The following is a 22,016-nucleotide window of genomic DNA, read 5'->3' as shown; positions in this document are numbered from 1 at the left end:
TGGTGACGCGCGTTCACACATGCTGCTGCTGCTGCTTCCGGAGGTGCCACGCGTCGCCATCACCCAACGGTCATAAATGAGCGCAAAATGTGGGCCTCGTTTCGGAAATGGGAATAGATGGGACAATCGTTGTTAGGGCCGCCGCGTCTGTGTGATGCCCGAGGGTTGCAAAACAACGGGCAGGTGATAAAAAAGGCACGAGTTCTTTTTTGGTGTGTCGGCCAGACCTGTTCGGCCGTAATTGCGACGGAAGCGCAGAAAGTGAGCTTCGCTATGAAGCGTGAAATATAGGGATAGCATTGTGACGGCACCGACGCTTTCCATCCATCAGAGGTAAGGCCGGGAATTTCCATTGGTTCTTCACTGGCGACAGGACCAACCACTTGTTCGGACACTTGTTGAAGGAAGAGGAAAACAAATGACCGCTTCTAGGCCGGAAATAGGTATTCATCGACACGCATCACAGTGACCTGCCTCAGAGATACATTGCGTCCAATTAAAGTAATGGTTGTTGGCAGTAATGGCAGGATGACGGAACGGTGGACGTTGATGGTTACAAAATTCAATCGCCGACATCGCCATTTGTGTACCCTGGGAAATATGGAACGGCGTACTATTAATCTAGATTGATGGTCTCCATTTTCCATGCGATAACGACGTTCTCCAACAAATCGCCAGTAGACTGAGGGAATCTGAGTTGTTTTATTAACTGTTAAAATATTCTGTCGAAGGTCTGTTTGTTTTGAAGGTCAGGAATACCTGGTACACACGCCACGCCCTTAAAGGCAGCCCGAAGCAAAGGTAGATAACGTTTGGGGAATTTATTCGGTTTTAACTCACTTCAGTTGTACAATTCTTCACGACGTTATTCCCTTCCGACGCTAGCGCCGAGAGAAACCCCAGCACTTTGCTGCCAGCGAGGAGACGGTATAACTAACAATTTTCGGAGCCGATAAATTAGCATTCTGACACCCGATCACACCTGGAGGTCCGTGAGCGGTACGCACGCCACGTACATCAGCTGCTTCCGGCGTACCGTCCCGTCCAGCCGTTTATCAATCTGCTCCAAGTGCTGCATGCCACCGACGGGACCAACGGGAACCACCAGCCTGCCGCCCGGTTTCAGCTGATTGATGAGTTTTTTGGGGATTCCCGGAGCAGCGGCTCCCACGTGGATACAATCGTACGGTGCATAGTCCTTGCATCCCAGCCGCCCATCGCCCTCGATGAGAATCACTTTGCCCGTGTCGATCAACGTTTGGTCGTCCGCTCCGACGTTCCTGCGGCCCAGCTCCACCAAACGGGGCTGGTGCTCGATTCCGACCACAACTCCGGTGGCGTTCGGCTGCTGATGGATGTACCGTGCGAGGCAAGCCGTGAGGTAGCCCGATCCGGAGCCCACATCCAGCACCTTGCTGCCCGGCTTCAGGTGCTTTTCCAACAGCTCCAGTGCATAGGCGTGCAAGTGCGGTGCACTGATGGTTGCTCCATGGCCGATGCTCTGGGGCGAGTCTACGTAAGGATCCAAATTCGGTGGCACATAGTGCCGACGGTCAGTCGCCAGTATCGCCTGTCCCACTGAACCGCTTTTAATTATGTTGCAGTCTTGCAGCTGCCGCACAAGGTCGGCGTTGTTGATGCCCTTTGATGTCCAAGCCATCTGATGGTGGATGATGCCAGATAATAATATTCTCTTACAACGTTAATTTTTTTTTTCGCCAGTTAATCGAGGAACGGAAAACGAAAAAGTTTTGTTTGACAGCGAAAACCACTGGAGACGAGATAACCTGGAAAACTCAAGTCTCATGGCGAGATAGAGTTTCCATAGGTTACTGTGATGTGCAGAGTAAAGAAAAAGTAGTGTTCTAGGGTTCTAGTAGTGTTCTACGATAGGGGGGTAAATGTGCTGAATTTTTTGTACCAATTATTGCCTTTTATTGGAATTGTAACAGATTTAAGAGAAAAACTGCGTACTTCCTTAGGCGAAACAAACTCGGAAGTCCCTTGGCACACAGTTTGCAAAGTTTATTACACGAATGTTATATTAATTCGGTTAAAGCTAACTGACAAAGAGTGAACTTCAATTTGCATTGCTCGAATACATTCGACAACTAATGATTGTTGCTGTGACCGCAATTAGCGGTCGCCAATTTGTAAAATTATGCATGATTTAAAATTTTCTTTCCAATGCCGAATATGCAACCCTCGTCAGCGGAGGGTTCGCCACATATGGCGGCATTACCAGGCCGGGGAATGCTGTCACAGTAGGCGAAAGCATCATAACAGGACGATATGTCGTGGGCCCTTATTTATAGCTTGCATAATAAAGTGTCCCGCCGTTGGGTGAGACGAATAGAGTGAAAATCCTCGACGAATGGCTATCGGCACCCCGTGGAGGCCAATAAGTTTGCTCGTAGCCAACGGTGTATTTGCATTTCATTTGCATACGTGTCTTTATGGGTTTCTTTTTTGAAAAATCAATAAACACCAGCGGCGATACCTAAGGTGATTTTCACGATATTCCCACAATGTGTGTGCGTATACATGATGCATGACAAACATCAAACTTTTTATGGGCCTTTTTCCGCCAGAGTTGTTCGTAAATCATAACACCGATATATGCGCACTCCTGTCAAGATGATATGCATATTTTGGAGACCTTCTTTCGTGCAGATTACCGGCCTGGAAATTCAAAGATAAGGTTCGTTTTTCGCACAGCGATGGTACCTTCATTTATCAAATCAGCAGACTCTTCGGTTCGACGCGGCAGGAACGCGCTTCCGTCGGCCATTGTTGGCCACCGATTTGAAAACCGATTTTCAACACAATTTAGATACAACACGCGCGCTGCAATGATACCGAATAAATATTTCTGGTCATGCAGAGAAAGTTATAAGCGCTCGCTCGTTGGTCCCGTGCCCGAAGCCGCGCGCTGTCCCATGAAACTGACACAGCTGCGCCACCGGCAACACGATATTTGATACCCGCCGGCACCATTTTCCGGTGGCCAAGGACATTAAGATTCACCGCATGTTTCTTCCCATCATAAGCTGTTGATCAGATTTCCACGCTCCCGGTGGCCCGGGGTGGAAGCGGCGAAAAACCAAACCTGGCCAAGACCAAATGCTGCTAGACGCGACGGCAAAACAACAGAGAAAGTAATGTTATAATTTCCTTCGGGGTTCCGCTTCGTTTCGGGACGTATCGGGAAAGTTTTCCGTCGCTCGGCCTCGTGATGTAGTAGATTAGAGTTACGTTCGGAGAAACTGGGGCACTTCGCAGAAGTTGTGAAAATTAACTTTGCCGTTGAAGTAAGGGGATGTTTTAAGGCACGTTCCGGCCGGAAGTCCAGTCCATATCAATCAAGCGCCAAGTTAACTATTATGACGAATCGGTTGTGCTCCAGGCACTGGCAAAAAAGGCCATCTTGCAAACATGATGGCTACATTCTTCGTTTTCTGACGAAAAAACAGCGAATGACATTATTAGATCGTTACACCGAAACTGGCCGCATTTTCTGTGGACGGTGGTTGCCGCTGGCCGCTGTTACCGGACCTTTACTCGCCAGCCTGAAAGTGATATTCATATTGATTATGGTCGCACGGTCGCAACCGGATGAGGATCCGCCTTTCCGCCCAGAATTTAATTTATTTTCCTGCCTTTTAGGCGGGCGCTCAATTTTCTCGGTCCCCAAAATGTCGAGGCGTTGCCGATGATTTATATGCGGGCCTGCGGCCGGAACGAGCTTTCCGCTTTCGGTAAGACGACGACATAGAGCTGCCGGTGCCGGTGGTGACCGAAATTACCTGACAACGAGAAAACCCCAAATGCCCGCACCCACAAAATGTTTTGTGGGCTGTTGAGAGGAAAGAAAAGGATGGTTTATATATAGATCAAAACCTTTTGACGACGACGATGACGGTTTGGAGACATTCTATGGACATTCTGGTCGTCTGTTTTAAATTGTTGTGATGCCCGTTGCCTGACGTTGACTGTCGTAAGATGTGTGCGTGGATGAATTCAAAACGGGCTTCCTCTCTCCGATGGGACAGGCTTGTGCCACAAGAAGATTAGATGGGATTCTGGGCTGCCATGACACGTGAATGCCAATAAAGTGCTCTTGCTACAAATTCAATGCTGATGCTGCTGGGCTTATCTCGAGAGAGTCTCTTCGATAAGACCCTACCGGCATTTGATGCTAATGAGGCATTTCATGAAAGCCAGAAGAAAGATGTTCTATCCATCTGGGACTTTTATTCAACGAAGCTAACGGTACGGTAACGCATCAGTGACGGGAATTGGTTTTTGTATATTTTAATCCTAAAGCCAATTTGTGGATCTAAATTGTAAATCTATCTTTTGACATCAGGTTTGGCCTGCTATCAGTTTGTTCCTAGACATCTGCATTTACAGATGCAAATGTGAAAAAAGCGAATAGTTTACGAAAACAAAACTCGAACGTCACATTCGTTCGAAAGCATAAACTTTGCATACGTTGGCCATTTTGCTAGCATCGTTCAAAATTACGATGGTTGTTGTTTCTGTTGTTAAAATCTCTGGATTCAGGCTGTTTGAAATAAACTATTTGTACAGTTTTCCGTATTGGTCGTCTTAATTGTTTGTACGAACTAATCGTGGCACGACCTTGTACTTTCGACAACATTTCAGTTCAGATAACTAATTTAGATATTAAATTTATCAACTGACAGCCACCCGTTTTTCAAACTACACCTATGTAAAACTCCTATAACACACTTGCATCGTATTTTAAATATCTCAAAACTTGATTAAGATAACACAACTTATCTATAGTTATAATACGCAACTGTCGTTCACTTCCATTTCAATGCGCATGGTTTTGTTTCTCCAAATGAGCACATTAAAGTACACCAATCTAAAACACCACAATGTGCGACTGTTTCAGTGTTTTTATAACTTTGTTTAAAATTTACTTACACTTCTGAAATCAAATACCGAAGCATAAGTAGGTGGCCACTTTGTCCCTGAAGCAGAGCAGAACTTTTCCGCGAGCACATTTAGCGCATCGTTGTGATGCTGCAGAGTGGTCGCCAACAAAGCGTACGATAAAAACCAACAAAAATGCACTGCAGTGAGAGAAATTTTTATGCGCCACCCGTGTCCTCGGCGGGGGCGCCACACCGAACTGCAACCGTAACACACATTTTTCGTATCGCCTTTCCGTTAATGCGAGCAAACTGGTTCCTGCCCAACTATGGGCCAGCCCTGGGTACCGAGTTATCGTTGCTAAACATGGAAGCATTCGGAATATTCAACATTCACTATCGGTCGTAAATGGTCCTGTTTCTGAAGTGAAATCCTGACTGCTCTTCATGTTGTCCAAAGCCGTGAATTTGGAGTTTAACCAATCTTCAAAAAGTGCTCTACATTGGAGCAACTCCGCTTTTGGCCAGTGTGGAACGTGTTATAATCTCACATTCCGCGGGCGCGTCGGTGGTAGCCCTATACATCGTCCAGGGCATTCGCAGACACCCGGGGTCGAAGTTGACGAGGGAGAAATTGCAGCGGCCAGTCGGAACTGCAACTGCACCGGCGGTGCATGTGCACGGGAAGGAAGCGCATAATGTTGCTCTCAAGGCATCGGGTGTTTGCGGTGCTAGTGCTTGGCTGCTATTGCTGCTGCCTGCCATTGGTTCTGGCCGTGGAGCGTTCCGCAAAGGCCAAACAGGATACCCAGGACCAACAGAACCCTGGTGGATGCCCTGTTTGTGGTTAGTGTGCCCGGTGTTTGTGGACTTAACGCTTGCGTGTGTGTATGTGTGCTCACCTTACCTTACCTCCACTGTTTGCCCCCCCCGCTCCCACAGCTTGCGGGACAACGTCTTCGAACACGTTGCGCGTGATCGGTGGGAACGCATCCGACATCGGGCTGTACCCGTGGATGGCGGCCCTGTTCTACCGGGGAAAGTTCACCTGCGGCGGCAGTTTGATAAACGATCGCTACATCCTCACCGCGGCCCACTGTGTGGCCCGGTTGAGCGCGGCCGGATTCGTGGTGTATCTGCGGCGCCCCAACATCGTCACCTTGAACGAGGACGCCATCGAGCGGCGCGTTGCGCGCATCGTCATGAACCGCTACCAGGAGCTGCGATCTAATAACGATGTGGCGCTGCTGCTCCTGCAGATTCCCGTGACTCCCGGTGACGGTGGCGTACCGATTTGTCTGCCGCCGGGGAGCGACACCTTCGATGGGCGGGAAGCCACCGTGACGGGCTGGGGAACGACGGCCGCCGGGGAGCTCTCCGAGACCCTGCAGCAACTGACCGTCCCGGTAATGACCAACCAGCAGTGCAGGCGGTCCGGTTACTATCGATTTCAGATCACCAGCAAAATGCTGTGCGCCGGGTATCTGGAGGGTGGCCGGGATTCCTGCCAGGGCGACAGTGGGGGGCCGCTCCAGCTGCCGGTGGGCCCGACCGGCAAGCAGCAGATAGTCGGCGTGGTGTCCTGGGGGAACGAGTGTGCCCAGCGCAACTATCCGGGGGTGTATGCTCGGGTGACCCGGTTCACCGGCTGGATCCGGGCCCGCAGTCGAGGGGCGTGCTGGTGTGACTGAACCAATCGATGGCACGTGCGGCTATTAGAGAATGGGGTTGCGGCCACGGCCGTGCTGCAGAGGCTGGGGCGCCGAGTTGAGGCGGGGGCCATCATTCGAATAAATACCTCAACACGGAACAATTAAGCCCGTGTACAATTAATGCGTCCGAATCTCCATGATAAAGACCAAGTTGAAGGATATTATCTGCAGCCTGGTACCAGAGCCGTAGCTCCGTTAGGTACCATCGTTGCCATGCCAAAAAAGACAGTGAAGTTAATCGTATCGTATCGATTTCTATTGCCAATTGTACTAGATTCTGACAATGAAGTAATAGGAGCATCTAAACAAAAAATCTAATTCAAATTCATCATCAAAACTCTCTTTTGCCGTGAATTTCACGTTCACGTTCACGAGGCAACGATTTTTCTAATCAACCAAACATTTTTTATAAGCTCGGGAGTTATCGGCTTACTCTCCTCTTCAGATTTATTGACTCTAATTTCCTCTAATTGACACAACATGTGGTCCTCGAAGTACCATTTATGGCTGTAGGAAAACGAAACTGGTGACCGTACTAACTGGTGAATGTGGCGCTCATTTGACGTCTTGTGTAAAATTTTTGCCCAAAATATTGCTGTTGTAATGTATAACCGAAAAATTAGGTTGGAACAAAACGGAACATCCAGATGAACAAAGCTTCCAGATGATGTTTGCAAATGATAGTTGTGGAGCACAGTGCATGATGCTTTGGACATAATATTTTTACTATGTTTCATAGATTTGTTTGAAATCAAGTTTAAAAGTAGGTATAAAAGCTTGCTACAAAATGTCTTCTTGGCGCGATTTTTTAAGACCTTCAAGGCCTTTTACAGTTGAGCAATTATATTTACCTAACGAACACAATTTAACAATAATCTTGGCAATTTTAAAAATTCCAACGATAGCGCAGGTGAACCATATGCCAGCCATTGTGAGGTTTCAGCGTGAGTCACCCTGAACGATGAAGTAGCTGAAAAAGCTCAAGAGGTAGACGGTAGTCCGACAAACAAACCTCCGGCACCGGGCACACACACGCACGGACTCTGTACGAGTGAAACCTATTAGCCTCAGAAGAGGGAAGTGCTGGTCCCAGCATCACTCGGTGCCTGGGCCCGGGTGAGGTACCCCCCCTTGTGGGCACAATTGCGCTTAAATTTCCCAATTGGCCCGGCAAAGCTTCGCCAGCGGAGGGTACCAACGGTAAACAACACCGCTGTTTGACTTTCGCTCCGCGGAATGGAACTTTAATCTTCATTTCACAAAACGGATACTTGGCACAGGCCGGGCCCCAAGCCGCCGGGAGGCATCGTCACCGTGGTGGAGCCTGGGTGCGTGAAAGTCCTGCGAGGTTTGTTTTTGTTTAGGCTGCCACTTGATGGTGGCGAAACTTTCGAGTCTGCTGCTGGCCTGCTGGCTCGTACGAAGGGTTCGCCCCAGCGCCGAGTTCCACGCATGCTCCAGCGCTGGAAGTCACTCTCGTGCTGAGTGGCTGGCGGGGAATTTGGCGTAATTGGCACGAGGCGCGCCTTCTAACCTTACAGAGGTTCGTCATTTCGGTACGAACCGTGGCAACAAGTGCCAGGTCGTCGTTCCCGTTGCTTGAGTGGCATTCAATTTCCAACAGTTGGCAAGCAGACACGTTGCCCAGGACGTTGTTAGTGAAGTTGTGGGGTCAGTGTAATCCTGGTCGAAGTTTGAGTGGAAGTGCCAGCAACCTAGCAACCTAGTAGGATTCAGGTGGTCGCGTACCCCACGAAGTGACCACTTCCGTTTCGATCGATTTTCATCTACATTAATGTGCTCCTGTGCAACATATGCACTCCGTCGGGTGCGGGTCATCATCATCATCATCACCATTTGTGCCCAGTAACCTAGTCGCTCCTCGGTGACGATGGCATCCAGCGATCAATGTCGGCGATATGAGGGGATATAAAAATCGTGTGCATCGTATAAAATTCTGTGCACTGGACTGTGCGTGCCGGGCTACAAACTTGCAGCCCGTTTACTGCCTGGAACCACCGACAAAGTGCAAAATTTGATTGGCCAAAGGACGAAGGTCGGATATTTTAACGCCGGGTGGGGTGTAATATGGCTCCGTTTCGTCCGGCGCACGGTCTGAGGATCGCTTGAGGACTGTGGTGCTTCTGTGGTGCGATTGATCATCTGGATTAGGTCAGCCAACATGCCCAAGGTAAGGCACGCTACACTAAAACGAAAGTACCAATTAAACATTAATGGCCAGCACCGACTTCACTTCTTGGCAGTGTGGGGCAAATAAAAAAGAGGCAGCCCACATGTTGACACGCCGACCAATTCCTCTCGCCCGTTTGAGATGAAGTTTCTCGTCCCTACAAGGCGCCATGTAACGACGTTCCTTTCTTCTTTGATGCCACTGAAACACTTGGTCCGGCCAGTAGGGTGTTTGGTCAAAGTTTAATCAAGTTACTTTCTTCTTATGTGAGGCGCTTTGACGGCATGCCTTAATTGAATGTCCGAGTTGATCAGCAAAACGAAGTAGGTACTCAATGTTCTTTAATTATGCCAGGGATTCGCTCGTGACATTTACTCTGCTGTTTTTCTAGAGCCCGTGATATTGTTAATAAGTGAAAGATTTATGACGATTTGTTTAACTTTCAACTGCAACAGAAGGCTGAAGAATTGTTTGAAGAACAAATACTTGCCACGCTTGTTCTTCAATAGAATCTTTACGGTAGATGAATGAATGCCAAAACCATAGTTTCTATCGTGCTGTTTGTCCAAACTCCACCGCACCGAAACGTCCCACTTACAGTGACTGCAATTGAAACACCGTATGGCTCGGCGCCTCGTTAATAGTCTGGCGAAAGTTTTCCTAGCACTGGGAAGAATAAGAATTGTGGCACATGCAGGCCCTTGACGATACTCTGCTCGTCTTCGGCTACAGTGCGCGCCTTGAGATGGGCCCGCCCGGGAGATGGGAACCGAGCCGCTGTCACGGCTCTCAAGATTAAAGTCTGCTTCAAGTGACCTTCCGGGAGCTGCTCGGGTCACGTAGCACACGCTGCGCTGTGGTGGTTGTTGCCTTCGGAAAGACGTTCCATTTCACCACAGCCAGATTGGAGGCCGTGATCTAGTAAATCCTACAAAAATCCTTCTGGACGGTGGCAAAAAATAACCGCGTATTGTATCTTTTATGTTCAGAACACTCCGAATGGTCCGAGTCAACTAATGGTAACGCCAGAATATTGTGCAGTATAATGGAGTATTTTCGTATTTGATCCTCCCCTGTGTTGGCGTAACAAAAATGGTAAATCCTTTGGGGGAAAATAAATATATCAGGTTTCCGGGTCAAACGGATCCGCTGGCCGAAGTAGATTCGGAGCATCATAACTCATGGGCAGAAGAGCGTAAATCACAATTTATGGCCACGTGCTAGAGGTGAGAACTGTGGGCATCAACATCAAACAAGCGTCCCATTGTATTTTGGTTTGGATTTTGGCGAATTATGTGATCAAAAGGATTTGGTTAACGGCATAGAGTTAAAAACCGTTTTTCTCATTTCAAGCAATAAGTTTTTATCAAATATGATGCATACAAAACCGAAATGACGTTGAAAATGGGTATAATATAGATGGCGACATAATTAAGAATGAAACCCTCCAAGAATGCCTTAATTAAGTCGTTACTTTTATCGCCTAGTACGTTTTCCATGTTTTTTGCACATTAATTAATTATCATTTCGTTTGGTTATGAAAAACTCATTGAAATCGTTTGGTTCACATCATTCATCTTCATCATTAATCAATGATCCTTAACTGTACAGTATTATTCATGATCGTTATTTTTCCCTTTCTTCTTTCAATTATACTTTTTCCACATTCCATCATCCCGCGAGAATAAATATGCTTTCTTCCAACCCTACATCGGGAGCTTTTTTCGGTTCGTTCAACAACGGCAGCTGATATTGGCGCTGAAAGGGAACCGGTGCCAAGCTGACAGCAACTCACCCCGTGGCGGTCGAGCTGCGGCCGGCCGACTGCAGCAGAGAGTGTCTTGGAAAAAAGGGGTGCAGAAAAAATCAGACCCCTCGACGAATGGCGGGAAAAGTTTACCACCGGCCCGTGGTTTCCCGGCGCCAACGGCACGCAAGGAATTTAAACCCCATTCAGGACTTAAATCGATGTTTGATGACGCAAAGGAAAAGTTGTCCCGGAGAGCGGGGAAAGAATGCGGTGCGAATATTGCTCCGCAAGTTGCAGGCACGCTGATGTACCGCTGCTGCTTCGCGTTCTGCACGCGTAATGCCTATTTAACTTTTTTGAGTCATAATTCAAATAGCATCGAGTGACGAACAGACTACCATTTTGGGATCAATATTTGGTGAAACCGTTTACCTGAACTTACATTTTTTATTCATTTATCTATTATTTTTGTCATTTATTTTAATCATTTTATATATTTTCTGAACTATTTTTTACCTCTTTTTTGTTTTCTTTATTCATCAACTTTGTTCGCAAAATTGCCCAAAACTCTAGCTGTTCGGCAGCGCAGGGTCGCTAGCTGTTCACAGAATGTTGGATCGCGTACTATCGTTGATCCGCCGAAACATTTGTCCCTTGCTCCTTCCAGCACCACACTTGGAATAGCATGGCGTGCCACCCGATGTCGTGTGGTCATGTATTAACGCGTAACATGCAATAATGATGGAACAAGCGAAGGAACGCGGAGGAAGTTGAAAGGATGAATAACGGAACTGCCGGAACTTTGCAGCCATCACACGACATCACTTTGCGGTCGCCGGTCACCAAAGGACGCTATTAATGAAGTGAAGAAGTTCTTTCCGCTTGCTCCAAAGAAAGTGCCCCTTAAAGACGACGGCGGTTTAGTTTTTTGTCGAAAAACTTCGCAAAGCATCGTTGGACATTCCTCGGCGCTTTTCCCGTGGAACACTGGGACGATGGCTGAGCGAAATTAATTTGCTATTCGGATCACGTCAGAAATGGTTTTATGATTCAATTATACCTCTTAAGAGGGATAAAATATGAAACTCGACTGCCGTCAGCATCGCGGAAAGGTCGTCCAAATTTTGCTCTAAACAGGAAGCCTCTATACAGGAAAATACAAACGACTAAAAACATCCTGTTTCTAGCTACAATTGGTACATTTCAACCCACATTTCTGTTCTGTTCTGTTCTAGTGAATTTGGATACTCCGAGGCCAAAGGATAATTATTTGGTATTATACTCCTACATACCCAAGTCCCGGCCACGAGTACTAAAAAAAACGATAATAATAGGACACGTCTTGGCTGTCAGTTGATTGAAATAGGCGAAGCATAAGGACATTTGGGCTGCCTTCTGCCGAGCTCCCAACAAAGAAAATAATCCATTACAAATTGAATTTCAATCACTTCACCCACCGTAATTCGCGTTGGGAGGTTTTCCGTCCGAAAAGTGCGATGTAATGACGAGTTAGCTCATAAAAACGTAATGATGCTCAATGAGCGACCATAAAAGGGACTACCTCTCAATGGCTGTGAAAAGAAGTGGCCACAATGGGACTGAAGAAAAACATTTAAAAGAATTCCCAAGTCGCGCATCTAAACGTCCGATTCAATCGTGTAAGCCCGCCTTTAACTTTATTTGTGTTTCAGATTCGTTAGTTACACTCACCCTCGTAGATAGTAGACACACCGCACAAAAAAATCACATAACTAAGGATGAAGTCGGTACTGGGCTGGTTCGGCCAACCGGAGACCTTCAACCCCGCCCAGGTGGCTATCTATGGATCGATATCGTTCCTGATTGTTTCGCTGCTGGGTCTGCTGATCTACATCACCTGCTCCAAACGCTACCGCCTCAATTGGTTCGAGAAGAATCTCCTCGAATCGGCCAACGAACGTGAGGCCGCCCTGCAGCACAGGTGAGCCCGGGACCCACCGATTATGCTTCACGCGCGAGCAATAACTAATGGTTTTACTGCGCTCACCGATTTCCTTTACCAGCCACGGAGGACCAATAACCTGCCCGATTGCGTACAACGTTGACGCGGTCGCCGGAACCTCACGGTATCTCAATCGGCCCCACGGGAGTCCACAGGCGAAGGCAGAAAATCCACCATTCTGGGCGTCCCAGGGCCTGTACCGGAAGAGCGACAGTCGGGGCCAGTTGATTGACACGTCCGATGGTGGGTACAGTGGCGAGCCCGAATTTGACAAGAGTATAATATTTACCCTCCGTCCCCGTGGCCACCAGAGGAGACAACCGGCGACAGTGGAGACTCGGCGTGCAGCAGCAGTAGGTCAGTTATAGCGGCACCCAGTGGAGCTGTCGCCATCGCCAGCACTAGCCGGCACGTCGTGCTCGTAACGTCCAGCCCGGCCAAACCCACAACCTCGATGGTGGCTTCGAAAGGGCAAGGCAGCGGATCAGATATGGTGGACTCCGCCAGCACTTGCAGCACGCTCAGTCGGGGCGATTTGGGTGGTGAGGACGCCCGCGGTGCCATTCGCCTGACGCTGAGCTACGACCCAGGCGCCGGCATCCTGAACGTACGGCTCGCAGAGGTAATCCGCCGCTCGAGGCGCAGTTATTCGTTAAACTACTCGCACCCGATTCATTGGCACATTCATGTGTGGTGTGTTTTCCGCAGGCCCAGGATTTGCAGCCACAGGACTTCAGCGGAACGGCGGATCCGTACGCCAAGATACGACTGCTGCCGGATCGAAACAATATGTGGCAAACGAGAATTCATAAAAAGACACTTAACCCGGGTAAGTTCGAGGAAGGATTTCGGACCACAAGCCAACAGACGGGGGTTAGGGACGGGTTTCGCATTACGAATTCAATTGTTGCCTAGCAACGTCGACATATTCGCAGACCGCAAAGTACTGTTCTCAAGTTAGAGTCATGAAGGAGTTTACATCTGTATTACCATTTCATTCAGCGTGGTTAGAAAACGGTTCGATGTAACGCCTAGCTTATGTCACCAATCGAACGGGGTTTCAATATGTCCCACCCACTAAGCTCTTCCAGTTTGGCTTCACAATCCTTTTAATGTCTCTTCCGCCACAGTATTTGACGAAGATTTTGTGTTTGAGGTGCGCTCGGCAACCATCGGCAGACGCACGCTGGAAATTTTGCTGTTCGACTTCGACGCCTACTCGCGGCATGTCTGCATCGGTGGTGTTCAATTTCCTCTGGGCCAAGTATGTCTGGCGGAGAAGATAGACGTTTGGCGACCGCTGCTACCCTACACCGAGCAGGTGAGTGGCAAGTAGTTAGCAAACGCCCGTTACATGGATTTAAAGTGATTGGCTATGCGTACGTACGTTTCAGGATAACAAGCAAGATCTGGGCGATCTGATGGTGTCACTGTCGTACCAGCCGCCGTGCGAGAAGCTGACGGTCGTCATCATTAAAGCCCGTAATCTACGTGTGATGGACGGGACGCGAAATTCGTCCGATCCGTACGTGAAGGTATGCCTCTACAATGCCGACGGGAGGCGTATCAAGAAGCGCAAGACCACCGTGGCCCGCAACACGACCGCTCCTGTCTACAATGAGGCCCTCTCGTTCGACATTAGCCGTGAAACGTTGAAAGACTGCTCGATTGAGTTTCAGGTTCTGCACGATAATCTGCTGGGCCGGAACGAAACCATTGGCCGAGCGATGGTGGGTGCCGGACCGGAATTTCGGGAGGAGAACCGGAAGTTCTTCGACGAACTATTTCGAACGCGCGCCGCCACGGCGCAGTGGATTGCGTTGTCCGAGCTGAAGCTGAAATCGGATACGACCAAGTAATAAGCGATGCTCAAATAGTCACGTGCACATTAAAGAAGTTTACGGTAACCACACCGGACCCTAACCGAACATATTCTGTAAGTCTACTTCTTCGTGTATTTCTTTATCCTAATTTTTGTGCAAGTAATGTAAGCCAACTTAAGCAAACATCGTATTACATTATAAGTCAAAAGACATGAAAAAGAAAGATGAAAACGAAAGTTGCAGGAGTTCCTGGCGGGAGGATTTACTATTTTGAAAGCACGGTCACTATTCCAAAAGACAAGTCATGCACGTAAAACAAATGTTTCTTATACAACAAACCGTATATTTTCAATCAGTGTGACGTAGTTTATGTAACGTGTTGCACTTTAAAGGAAACAATTCGTTCGCTGATTTACGAACAGGATAATAATTCAGAAAAGTTGGTTCAACCCTGAAGTAAGAGTGAACTGAATTTGCAACGTCCAGCGAGTTTACATTTTACATATTACAAATACTTTAGGTTTCCTTTGTATAGCGTTATCCCACCAGACAGAGAGAGAGGGAAAGCTCCAGTCTTACCATGTTAATAGGCTGTATCTACAAAGATTTATAAACCCCAATTATATCCTAAGCATGGCCTGGCCAGTTAGTGTCAGATGCTACTTTTACGCCTTCTGAAGGACAAAATATATCAGATATACATCAGATTTATATGTAACACTGTAAAGCGGACTATCAAAAGAGGGAGGAAAGGATAATCATCAAAAGTAAGGCAGGAACCATAACGTATAAGTATTTATACAACAACCAAAGAGAGATATGTATTTAATAGATGTTATCTAATTCAGAATAAATATTGTGTACCTATTACAGTGACAGTAATGCTGCGGTCTTTTAATTGCTGAGACAAGTTTAATTCATGGTTTGACCAAACAATAAGCTACTAGTTAGTTACTTCTTCGTGAGAAACCTTTTGATCGTGTTTTCAAGTTTTTGCTTTTTAGGCGAAGGTTTTGTTTTGCTAGAAACCCCCGAACCGGGCCGTTTGCCGACTGTTTTACTTGAACTGGGCTGCGGGCCTTCGTTTACACTTGTGTCCGAATGGCCAGCTTCCTTTAGAGCTTTGCTCCTTCGATACGCAGCCGTCATGCGCTGGATGTTGGTTTTGGAAATTTCCTCATGCACCACGATCCGCTTTGGATAATCCTTTCCGATTACGCACCCCAACTTTTTCTGTGTCTCCAGACTCGCCTTCCACGGTTCGTAGATGATACCGGCAGGAAACCGCGCCAGCTCTGGAACGTATTTTTTTATGTACTTTCCCTCCGGATCTGTCTTCTTGCCGAACGCAACCGGGCTGTACACGCGAAAGTACTGATGGAAAAAAGCGGACGCGGACAGCCACATCCAGTTGCCGGCGTTCAGTGCCCAATCGGCGTCAAGCAGCAGCTCTTCGAACACGGCCTGACCCTCTTCCCACGATATCCACAGGTCTCCGCGAGTCAGAAAGCAGGCCACCGCGTGTCGAGCAAGATGGTGGATCCATCCTTCCTGCCGTAACTGCCGCATGATGGCATCTATGAAAGGATATCCCGTTCTGCCGTGGGCCCACGCCTCCAGATACGCATCGTTTGTGTCCCAATCTACCTGTAGGCAGATGCCATTTCCAACCATTTTATCGTAGTTTGGTGTGACGGCCCCAACGCAGTAGTAAAATTCGCGCCACATCATCTGACCAATCAACGACACGGGAGGTTGCGAGTGCTTCTGCCCTCTGATAGTGTCCTGGAGGCGACTGTAGAATAGGCGCGCGCTGAGGCAACCGAACTTTAGGTACGGACTCAGTACGGTGGTCGACGGTTCCAGTGAGTTGGGAGAAGTGTTTGGCTTCTCAAAGCTACAAATCCACGCCTTTCGTCTTAGGCACTCCTCCATTCTCCGCAGAGCTTCTGTTTCTCCGCCCGGAAATTTACACTCTTCCAGCAACCCCTCATCTACTCCCAGTTCCTGCAGCGTTGGGGGATCGTAACATGAAGCGCATTTGCGTTCCTGCGTATCTGTTTCCGGTTCCACTCCTTCAGTGGGCAGCTTGTGAGGTACTGATACAGGGGCCGGAATTGTACATGCTGAAGCAAGCGTGCCGTACTTTTGATACGTAAGCGGAGGCTTTCCTCCGTTTCGCTTGACAATCGTGTCTGGGTCGAAAACGATGTGCGTTTTTTCGAAATGAACCGTCACGTTGAATTGTTTGGCTTGCTCCTGGACGGTTTTATCACGCTTTACGGCGTAGGGTTCGATATCATGCTCGTAGGTCAGCATTGATACGTTCCACCGGTCAAAAAGAACGGGAAACAGTTCCACTGGATTTCCTCGAACGACGTACAATCTAAAAAATGAAGACGAAACTTTATTGAGTTGAAATTAATCCATCCTACACAAGTGCATTTACGCTTACCGAGAGTTAAGTGATCTTAAGTTTTCGTCCAAATTAAACAGGGTTTCGGTTAGGAAGCGCCATCGGTTAGGTCCCACGCGTAACCATTTGCGAATGGCTGGATCCAGTACGAATATCGGTCGAAGACAATATTTATGTGGACTTTGTCTCACCTTATCCATTGCGAGGTACAATGCTGGATTATCGTGCACCCGTAATCCTTTGCGGAACCAGTGAATAATCGTTTCCTTTTTTGCCATTGTAAAACCTAAACAAACCACTCTTCTGGCCACACAACGCAATTTGAACCAAGCAATGAAATGTGCCTAAAAAACCCTGCGCGAATCAAAACAAAATGGAGTACGTTCGCAAAGCACCAACATAGGACGTCACAATCCATAAAACATTATAGCAAATAACCCACCAAATACACTTTGACACATCCAAACCAAAACAGAGCAGAAAAAGTTTATTTTTACAGACGCGCGAGGACGAGAAACAGCTTTTTGTGTTTAATAACTCATTATTAATTGCTTAAGAATGTCTGACGCAGGTCCGTTAAGGTTCATTGGCGTTGTGGAACGCGTTAACAGTTTTGTACTTTTCATTGGAATCGTTTTAGACGCAGAAAGCCCGCCGAAACGGACCTTCGTCGTGCCGGAGAAGCAAATCAAGTCTGCTATGGATATGGCGACATGGGAGAAGTCTGCAGCGTATTACGACTTGATGGGTTTTATAAGTAGCATGTCCGTAGCGTTGCAGGGAACACGAGCTAGCCAAAGTGTCGAAATTAGCCCTGTAATTGAGAAACTGCTGAAAGCGATAGATCGCTTGGAGCAGCTGGCTATAGAGACTCCGCCGATCGATCAGCCGGCTCGGTTCGGAAACGCAGCATTCAAGAGCTGGTTTCAAAAGATGCGTACCGAAAGTTTGCAATTGATTAAGGACGCGTTGCCAGATACGCTCCAGGACGCGGCAAAGGAGCTCCAGGTGTACTTCGAAGAATCGTTCGGTAATTCGACGCGTATCGATTACGGCACCGGTCACGAGCTGGCTTTCGTAATGTTCCTTATGTGTCTGTTCAAAACTGGAGCGATCGAACGGAAAGATGAAGTTGCTGTGGGCTTGAAGGTAGAGCAGCAGGTTTGAGCAGGAACACTGGGCCTATTAACAGAATGATTTGTCTTCGTAGTTATTCGACAAGTACATCGTTCTGGTCCGGAAACTGCAGGTCACGTACCGGATGGAACCGGCCGGTAGCCATGGCGTTTGGAGTTTGGACGACTTTCAGTTCGTTCCCTTCATATGGGGTAGCGCACAACTGGCCGTCAACAGTCCGATTGAACCGCCGCAGTTTGTGGAGGATAAATCGATCGACAAGTACAGGAAGGAGTTTATGTTTGTCGGTTGTATCGATTACATACGGCAGGTGAAAACTGGCCATTTTGCCGAGCACTCCAATCAGCTGTGGAGCATCAGTGCGGTTCCGCAGTGGTCGAAAATTTGTACCGGTCTGCTAAAGATGTACCAGAAGGAGGTACTGTCGAAATTTCCCGTTATCCAGCACGTATTCTTTGGTTCTATTCTTACGCTGGATCCGGTTAAACCGGGCACCGTCCTTCCGAATCCCAGGTTGGGCATGATTCCGAGGCACGGTACGTCGTCGGGACCTTCAATACCACCCCCACCGAAATTTAGCAGCGGAGATGGAATGTGATAAATGTGTGCGTTCAGCATGCACACAAACATGCACGGAAACAAAAAACATCGGTTAACACAATCGTACAGAACTTTAGTAGAAGATAACTTAAGAATAAATCCATGATATTGTGGCAAGCAAGGCTTTTGTGCTTTTCTGCTTTACTGGAAAACAGGAAACGAGTGAGAACCCTTAGAGAATCTAGTAGAAAACACCCTTACAGAAACAATAACATTCCACTGTCAAACTGACGTTTCTCATCCGATGCAAAGTCAAAATATCGTCGCGAAAATCGGCTCTCGGTGAAGAATTTAGTGATTGCTCGAATCCGTATCTTTCGGTTCCGGTTTTCTACTAATTATGACCCGCTACCTTGGTTTGGACAAACTCAACAAGCTGTACACCTATCTCCGCGATAATGGAGGTATCCGGGCCAGTTTGTACAAACTTTACAGGTCTGTACGCTGTCGATAACAAACTTATGTAACAATATCCTTGCGTGTGGCATGAAGCTAACAAACTAGATTGTTTATCTCGCAGGATGGACGAAATGAAATCGGGACGAATGGTTGGCGAGGACAAGTACGGGAACAAATACTACGAGGATCCGTCGCAATTCTACGGCAGAAACCGCTGGGTGGAGTATGCGCCGCATTTCAACATGGAGTACGACGGTTCGCAAATCCCGGCTGAATGGTTCGGATGGATGCACTACAAGGTACGGAGGCCAATGGTGGTGTTGCGCATTGTTGGTCGTAAGAAATTAATTATCTTTGCTTCGTCTTAGACCGATCTTCCACCGAATCGGGACGGCAATCGTCCCAAGTATGCCTGGATGCTGGATCACAGCGAAAACATGTCGGGAAGGAAAGGTATGAAACCGACGAAACTCTCGTTTTGAAGGCAGGGCTAGTATTTAAAGTGAAGACTGATTTAAGCTGGATTGTAAAAGCATCAATCCAGGCCAAAGATGTTATAATGTGCAATAAGCAATTGCTCAATTCCAATCTCGATTTTGTTTTCTTACAGAGGCCTACATGCCGTATTCAACAACGCGCCCGAAAGTTGAGGCATGGGATCCCAAAAAACCGCAGTCGAACTAAAATTGTCTCAAACAGTCTGTAAGGAGATGATTGTAAATAAGTGTTAGAAGCAACCGGAACCGACAGTAAATACACATGTCTGCCAATGGCATAAAGCGGTAGTGTTTTGTTTCAGTGAATCTTTTATGAATGTCGCCCGAAAGGCTGGTAGTGGATGTTCAGTTCTCGATGGGATGGTGATATCCGAAAGACAAATCATTTTCGATTAAATTTACAATAAGTATTTGAAGTGGGTGAACAGTTGACAAATCTCCATTTGTTTGTGAAAATAGCGCATTTTCATACGAACTGTACGAAGAAACGAGAAAAGTATAAATGGCTGCCTGATATTAGATTAACGGGTTATGAAAACTAAGATAAGTATTTGTGCTATGAATCCACCGACGCAGAATTACGTTTTGCTTGGACCATATTAAGTCGACTCGAGTCTGAAACGGCGACAGGTAGAAGTCATTGACCCTTGACGGTCTACCTTGCGTTCAGCAGAAAGTAAAAAACGATCGAGAGTATTGAATGGCTTCCTGCCGATGATCTCAGTTTTAGGCAAGCCATTACGAGGTACGGCCACACCGTCACGACTGGCTACAGTTCGCATCTGCACTGCCTGCGAATGTTTCGTGGCATTCTCTGATTTTTTAATTTGCGAATAAACAAATTTTGATTTGCAAAACCTGTGGAGTGATGCGCTCGGAGAAAAGTGACAGAGAAATCTTGATCAGAATGGTGGTGATAAACGAACTTTTATTGTTCTTTAATGAGTTTGAGAGTGCAGCGAGAGTTATATAAAATGCTTATACTCCAAAGTGCCAAGAGACGATCAGTGTTACAATATATTTAGTCGATCTGAATACGCTGAATTCCATCGGATACCGGAGAGGACCTTCCAACCACTAGGACGAGATGAGTCATCACACGATGTAAGTTTTCTGCTTTTCCTTTTAGTTTGATAAACTACTTTCCCAAAGCAGTGTCTTACACCATATCGAATTCAGATCTTGAAATGCAGCTCCCTTGTGCTCCTTGTTATTTGAGTGTGTTGCTTAACTAACGGTATCAAAGTTTTGGAACGCAACCTTACCTAAAATCGTTAAAAAGAAAGGTTATAAATGTGTTTTGCAATCTTCTTGAGCATTAGAAAGAACATAAGATCACACTTACTAGTATCCGTAATATCGTACACCTTGATCGTCCCGGGCAGCTGTCGAGGGGCGACCGTTTGACGGAACCCTGTCACGTTGAAACACTCCCAGTTCAATCCGATCAACTCGAAGATTAAGAGGAGAACGGTCTCATCATTTTTTAATGTAGTTGTCTGTGGAAAGCCAGCCAAAGAATGTGTTAAAATTGGCCCAATGCGACCACTTCCCAAAGACTTACGACAATGTTGGCCAGTTGTTGGAGTTCGGCGACACTATCATCTAGCGCAATGTAGCCGGTGGGAAAGGATATTTCACACGTAACCATATTGGTTTTTTCGGTGAATCCTGTCGGCAGGAAGCGTAGGCAAACATTCCAGTCCGTGTAGTCGTCGGACGAGGTACTGAGCCTGGTCACTTTTATGTCGAACTTCGTCGCGTGTTCTACAATGTTTTCCGCGTAGCTATAGCCCACTTCAAATGAACCGGCTACGGTGCCGTTAATGGCGAAGCTCACGGATCTTGTCGCTGGCGGTAGGGTAATGCTCCGTTTGTCGGACTGATGATCGAAAGGGATTTCCAAGGGCTCCATATTTGTGCCCTCTGCAGTCACTTTCCCGACGAATGTTGGAGTAAGAAATATGGTCCTTTTCGCGTAGGCAATCAACGCACGCAGAGCAATGTGAGAGTTTGGTTTGATGGCAGGTATCGCCGCTCGGTACGGTTGCTGTTTGATCCAGTTCACGATCGGGCCGGCATCGATGAGGAGTCCTTTGTGGGTGAAAACCAACAGCGCGTAGGATGTTGCGGTCAGGTCCGTGCTCACGCTGGAGCGCCACCAGTGCTTCGTTTGCGAAGGGCTGCTCTTTTTCTGAGCCAGCAATTGGTTTATGATGAAGCCCAACGATTGACCACTGTCCTTCTCTTCGTCGCTACCTTGCGTTTTTGTGAGCTGTAGTGCGTACCCTACCAATGCCAGCTGGTACGGATCTACTAGGTTGTAGGAGGTGGAAATTAAATAGCTTCTACCGCGGTCAATCGATGACACGTAACGCCAGGATAAGCTTTCCATGCTAGCCAACAGTAGTAGAGTATGAGCCGTTAGTTCGGCGATTGATGCTACATCTCCGGTACTATCTTTGCAAAATGAACCATCCGATGCCTGTTGTGATTTTAGCCAATTCAAAGCTCTTACTAGGACCTCTTCTCGGGCAGCGCTGTGCTGCTTGCGAGCCGCTAATACCAATGCCTGGGTAGCGATTATTGTGTCCCAACATGTTGAC

General features: G+C 47.4%; 6 protein-coding genes across 6 annotated transcripts; 4 read left to right on the top strand and 2 right to left on the bottom strand.

Annotated features, from left to right (window-relative positions):
• Positions 1-976: 976 nt before the first annotated feature.
• LOC128271033 (protein-L-isoaspartate(D-aspartate) O-methyltransferase-like) lies at positions 977-1,660 on the bottom strand. Its single transcript, XM_053008464.1, has one exon. It carries the CDS (start codon positions 1,658-1,660, stop codon positions 977-979), a length of 684 nt encoding a protein of 227 aa, XP_052864424.1.
• Positions 1,661-5,854: 4,194 nt separating this feature from the next.
• On the top strand, positions 5,855-6,595 carry LOC128271032 (trypsin-7-like). The gene has a single exon (XM_053008463.1). It carries the CDS (start codon positions 5,921-5,923, stop codon positions 6,593-6,595), a length of 675 nt encoding a protein of 224 aa, XP_052864423.1. The 5' UTR covers positions 5,855-5,920.
• Positions 6,596-8,659: 2,064 nt separating this feature from the next.
• Positions 8,660-14,397, top strand: LOC128273446 (synaptotagmin-5). Its single transcript, XM_053011412.1, has 7 exons — positions 8,660-8,807; positions 12,249-12,517; positions 12,600-12,781; positions 12,850-13,160; positions 13,247-13,367; positions 13,669-13,859; positions 13,933-14,397. Exons 2-7 carry the CDS (start codon positions 12,315-12,317, stop codon positions 14,395-14,397), a joined length of 1,473 nt encoding a protein of 490 aa, XP_052867372.1. The 5' UTR covers positions 8,660-8,807; positions 12,249-12,314.
• A 298-nt stretch (positions 14,398-14,695) lies between these two features.
• On the bottom strand, positions 14,696-17,055 carry LOC128271386 (cryptochrome-1). The gene is made up of 2 exons (XM_053008878.1): positions 16,817-17,055; positions 14,696-16,747 (listed from the first exon to the last, which is right to left on the bottom strand). Exons 1-2 carry the CDS (start codon positions 17,053-17,055, stop codon positions 15,313-15,315), a joined length of 1,674 nt encoding a protein of 557 aa, XP_052864838.1. The 3' UTR covers positions 14,696-15,312.
• Positions 17,056-17,335: 280 nt separating this feature from the next.
• Positions 17,336-18,608, top strand: LOC128272625 (serine/threonine-protein phosphatase 2A activator-like). Its single transcript, XM_053010461.1, has 3 exons — positions 17,336-17,348; positions 17,418-17,926; positions 17,988-18,608. Exons 1-3 carry the CDS (start codon positions 17,336-17,338, stop codon positions 18,510-18,512), a joined length of 1,047 nt encoding a protein of 348 aa, XP_052866421.1. The 3' UTR covers positions 18,513-18,608.
• A 157-nt stretch (positions 18,609-18,765) lies between these two features.
• Positions 18,766-19,698, top strand: LOC128272508 (probable NADH dehydrogenase [ubiquinone] 1 alpha subcomplex subunit 12). Its single transcript, XM_053010331.1, has 4 exons — positions 18,766-18,949; positions 19,035-19,212; positions 19,282-19,366; positions 19,524-19,698. Exons 1-4 carry the CDS (start codon positions 18,855-18,857, stop codon positions 19,595-19,597), a joined length of 432 nt encoding a protein of 143 aa, XP_052866291.1. The 5' UTR covers positions 18,766-18,854; the 3' UTR covers positions 19,598-19,698.
• The last annotated feature ends 2,318 nt before the right edge of the window (positions 19,699-22,016 follow it).

This window comes from Anopheles cruzii, chromosome 3 (genome assembly GCF_943734635.1).
Source record: "Anopheles cruzii chromosome 3, idAnoCruzAS_RS32_06, whole genome shotgun sequence".
Classification (NCBI taxonomy): domain Eukaryota; kingdom Metazoa; phylum Arthropoda; class Insecta; order Diptera; family Culicidae; genus Anopheles; species Anopheles cruzii.
The sequence above is the reverse complement of the archived record's forward strand: the minus strand, read 5'-3'. Positions and strand labels throughout refer to the sequence as shown.

Bases quoted from the DNA above. Each gene is read 5' to 3' on its own strand.
- LOC128271033 (XM_053008464.1), bottom strand. From the start codon at position 1,660: ATGGCTTGGACATCAAAGGGCATCAACAACGCCGACCTTGTGCGGCAG.
- LOC128271032 (XM_053008463.1), top strand. From the start codon at position 5,921: ATGGCGGCCCTGTTCTACCGGGGAAAGTTCACCTGCGGCGGCAGTTTG.
- LOC128273446 (XM_053011412.1), top strand. From the start codon at position 12,315: ATGAAGTCGGTACTGGGCTGGTTCGGCCAACCGGAGACCTTCAACCCC. The intron at 13,368-13,668 runs GTAAGTTCGAGG...CTTCCGCCACAG, and splicing joins TAAAAAGACACTTAACCCGG to TATTTGACGAAGATTTTGTG. The intron at 13,860-13,932 runs GTGAGTGGCAAG...CGTACGTTTCAG, and splicing joins TGCTACCCTACACCGAGCAG to GATAACAAGCAAGATCTGGG.
- LOC128271386 (XM_053008878.1), bottom strand. From the start codon at position 17,055: ATGGCAAAAAAGGAAACGATTATTCACTGGTTCCGCAAAGGATTACGG. The intron at 16,748-16,816 runs GTAAGCGTAAAT...TTCATTTTTTAG, and splicing joins TTAAGATCACTTAACTCTCG to ATTGTACGTCGTTCGAGGAA.
- LOC128272625 (XM_053010461.1), top strand. The intron at 17,927-17,987 runs GTAGAGCAGCAG...TTGTCTTCGTAG, and splicing joins AAGTTGCTGTGGGCTTGAAG to TTATTCGACAAGTACATCGT.
- LOC128272508 (XM_053010331.1), top strand. From the start codon at position 18,855: ATGACCCGCTACCTTGGTTTGGACAAACTCAACAAGCTGTACACCTAT. The intron at 18,950-19,034 runs GTCTGTACGCTG...TTTATCTCGCAG, and splicing joins AGTTTGTACAAACTTTACAG to GATGGACGAAATGAAATCGG. The intron at 19,213-19,281 runs GTACGGAGGCCA...GCTTCGTCTTAG, and splicing joins TCGGATGGATGCACTACAAG to ACCGATCTTCCACCGAATCG.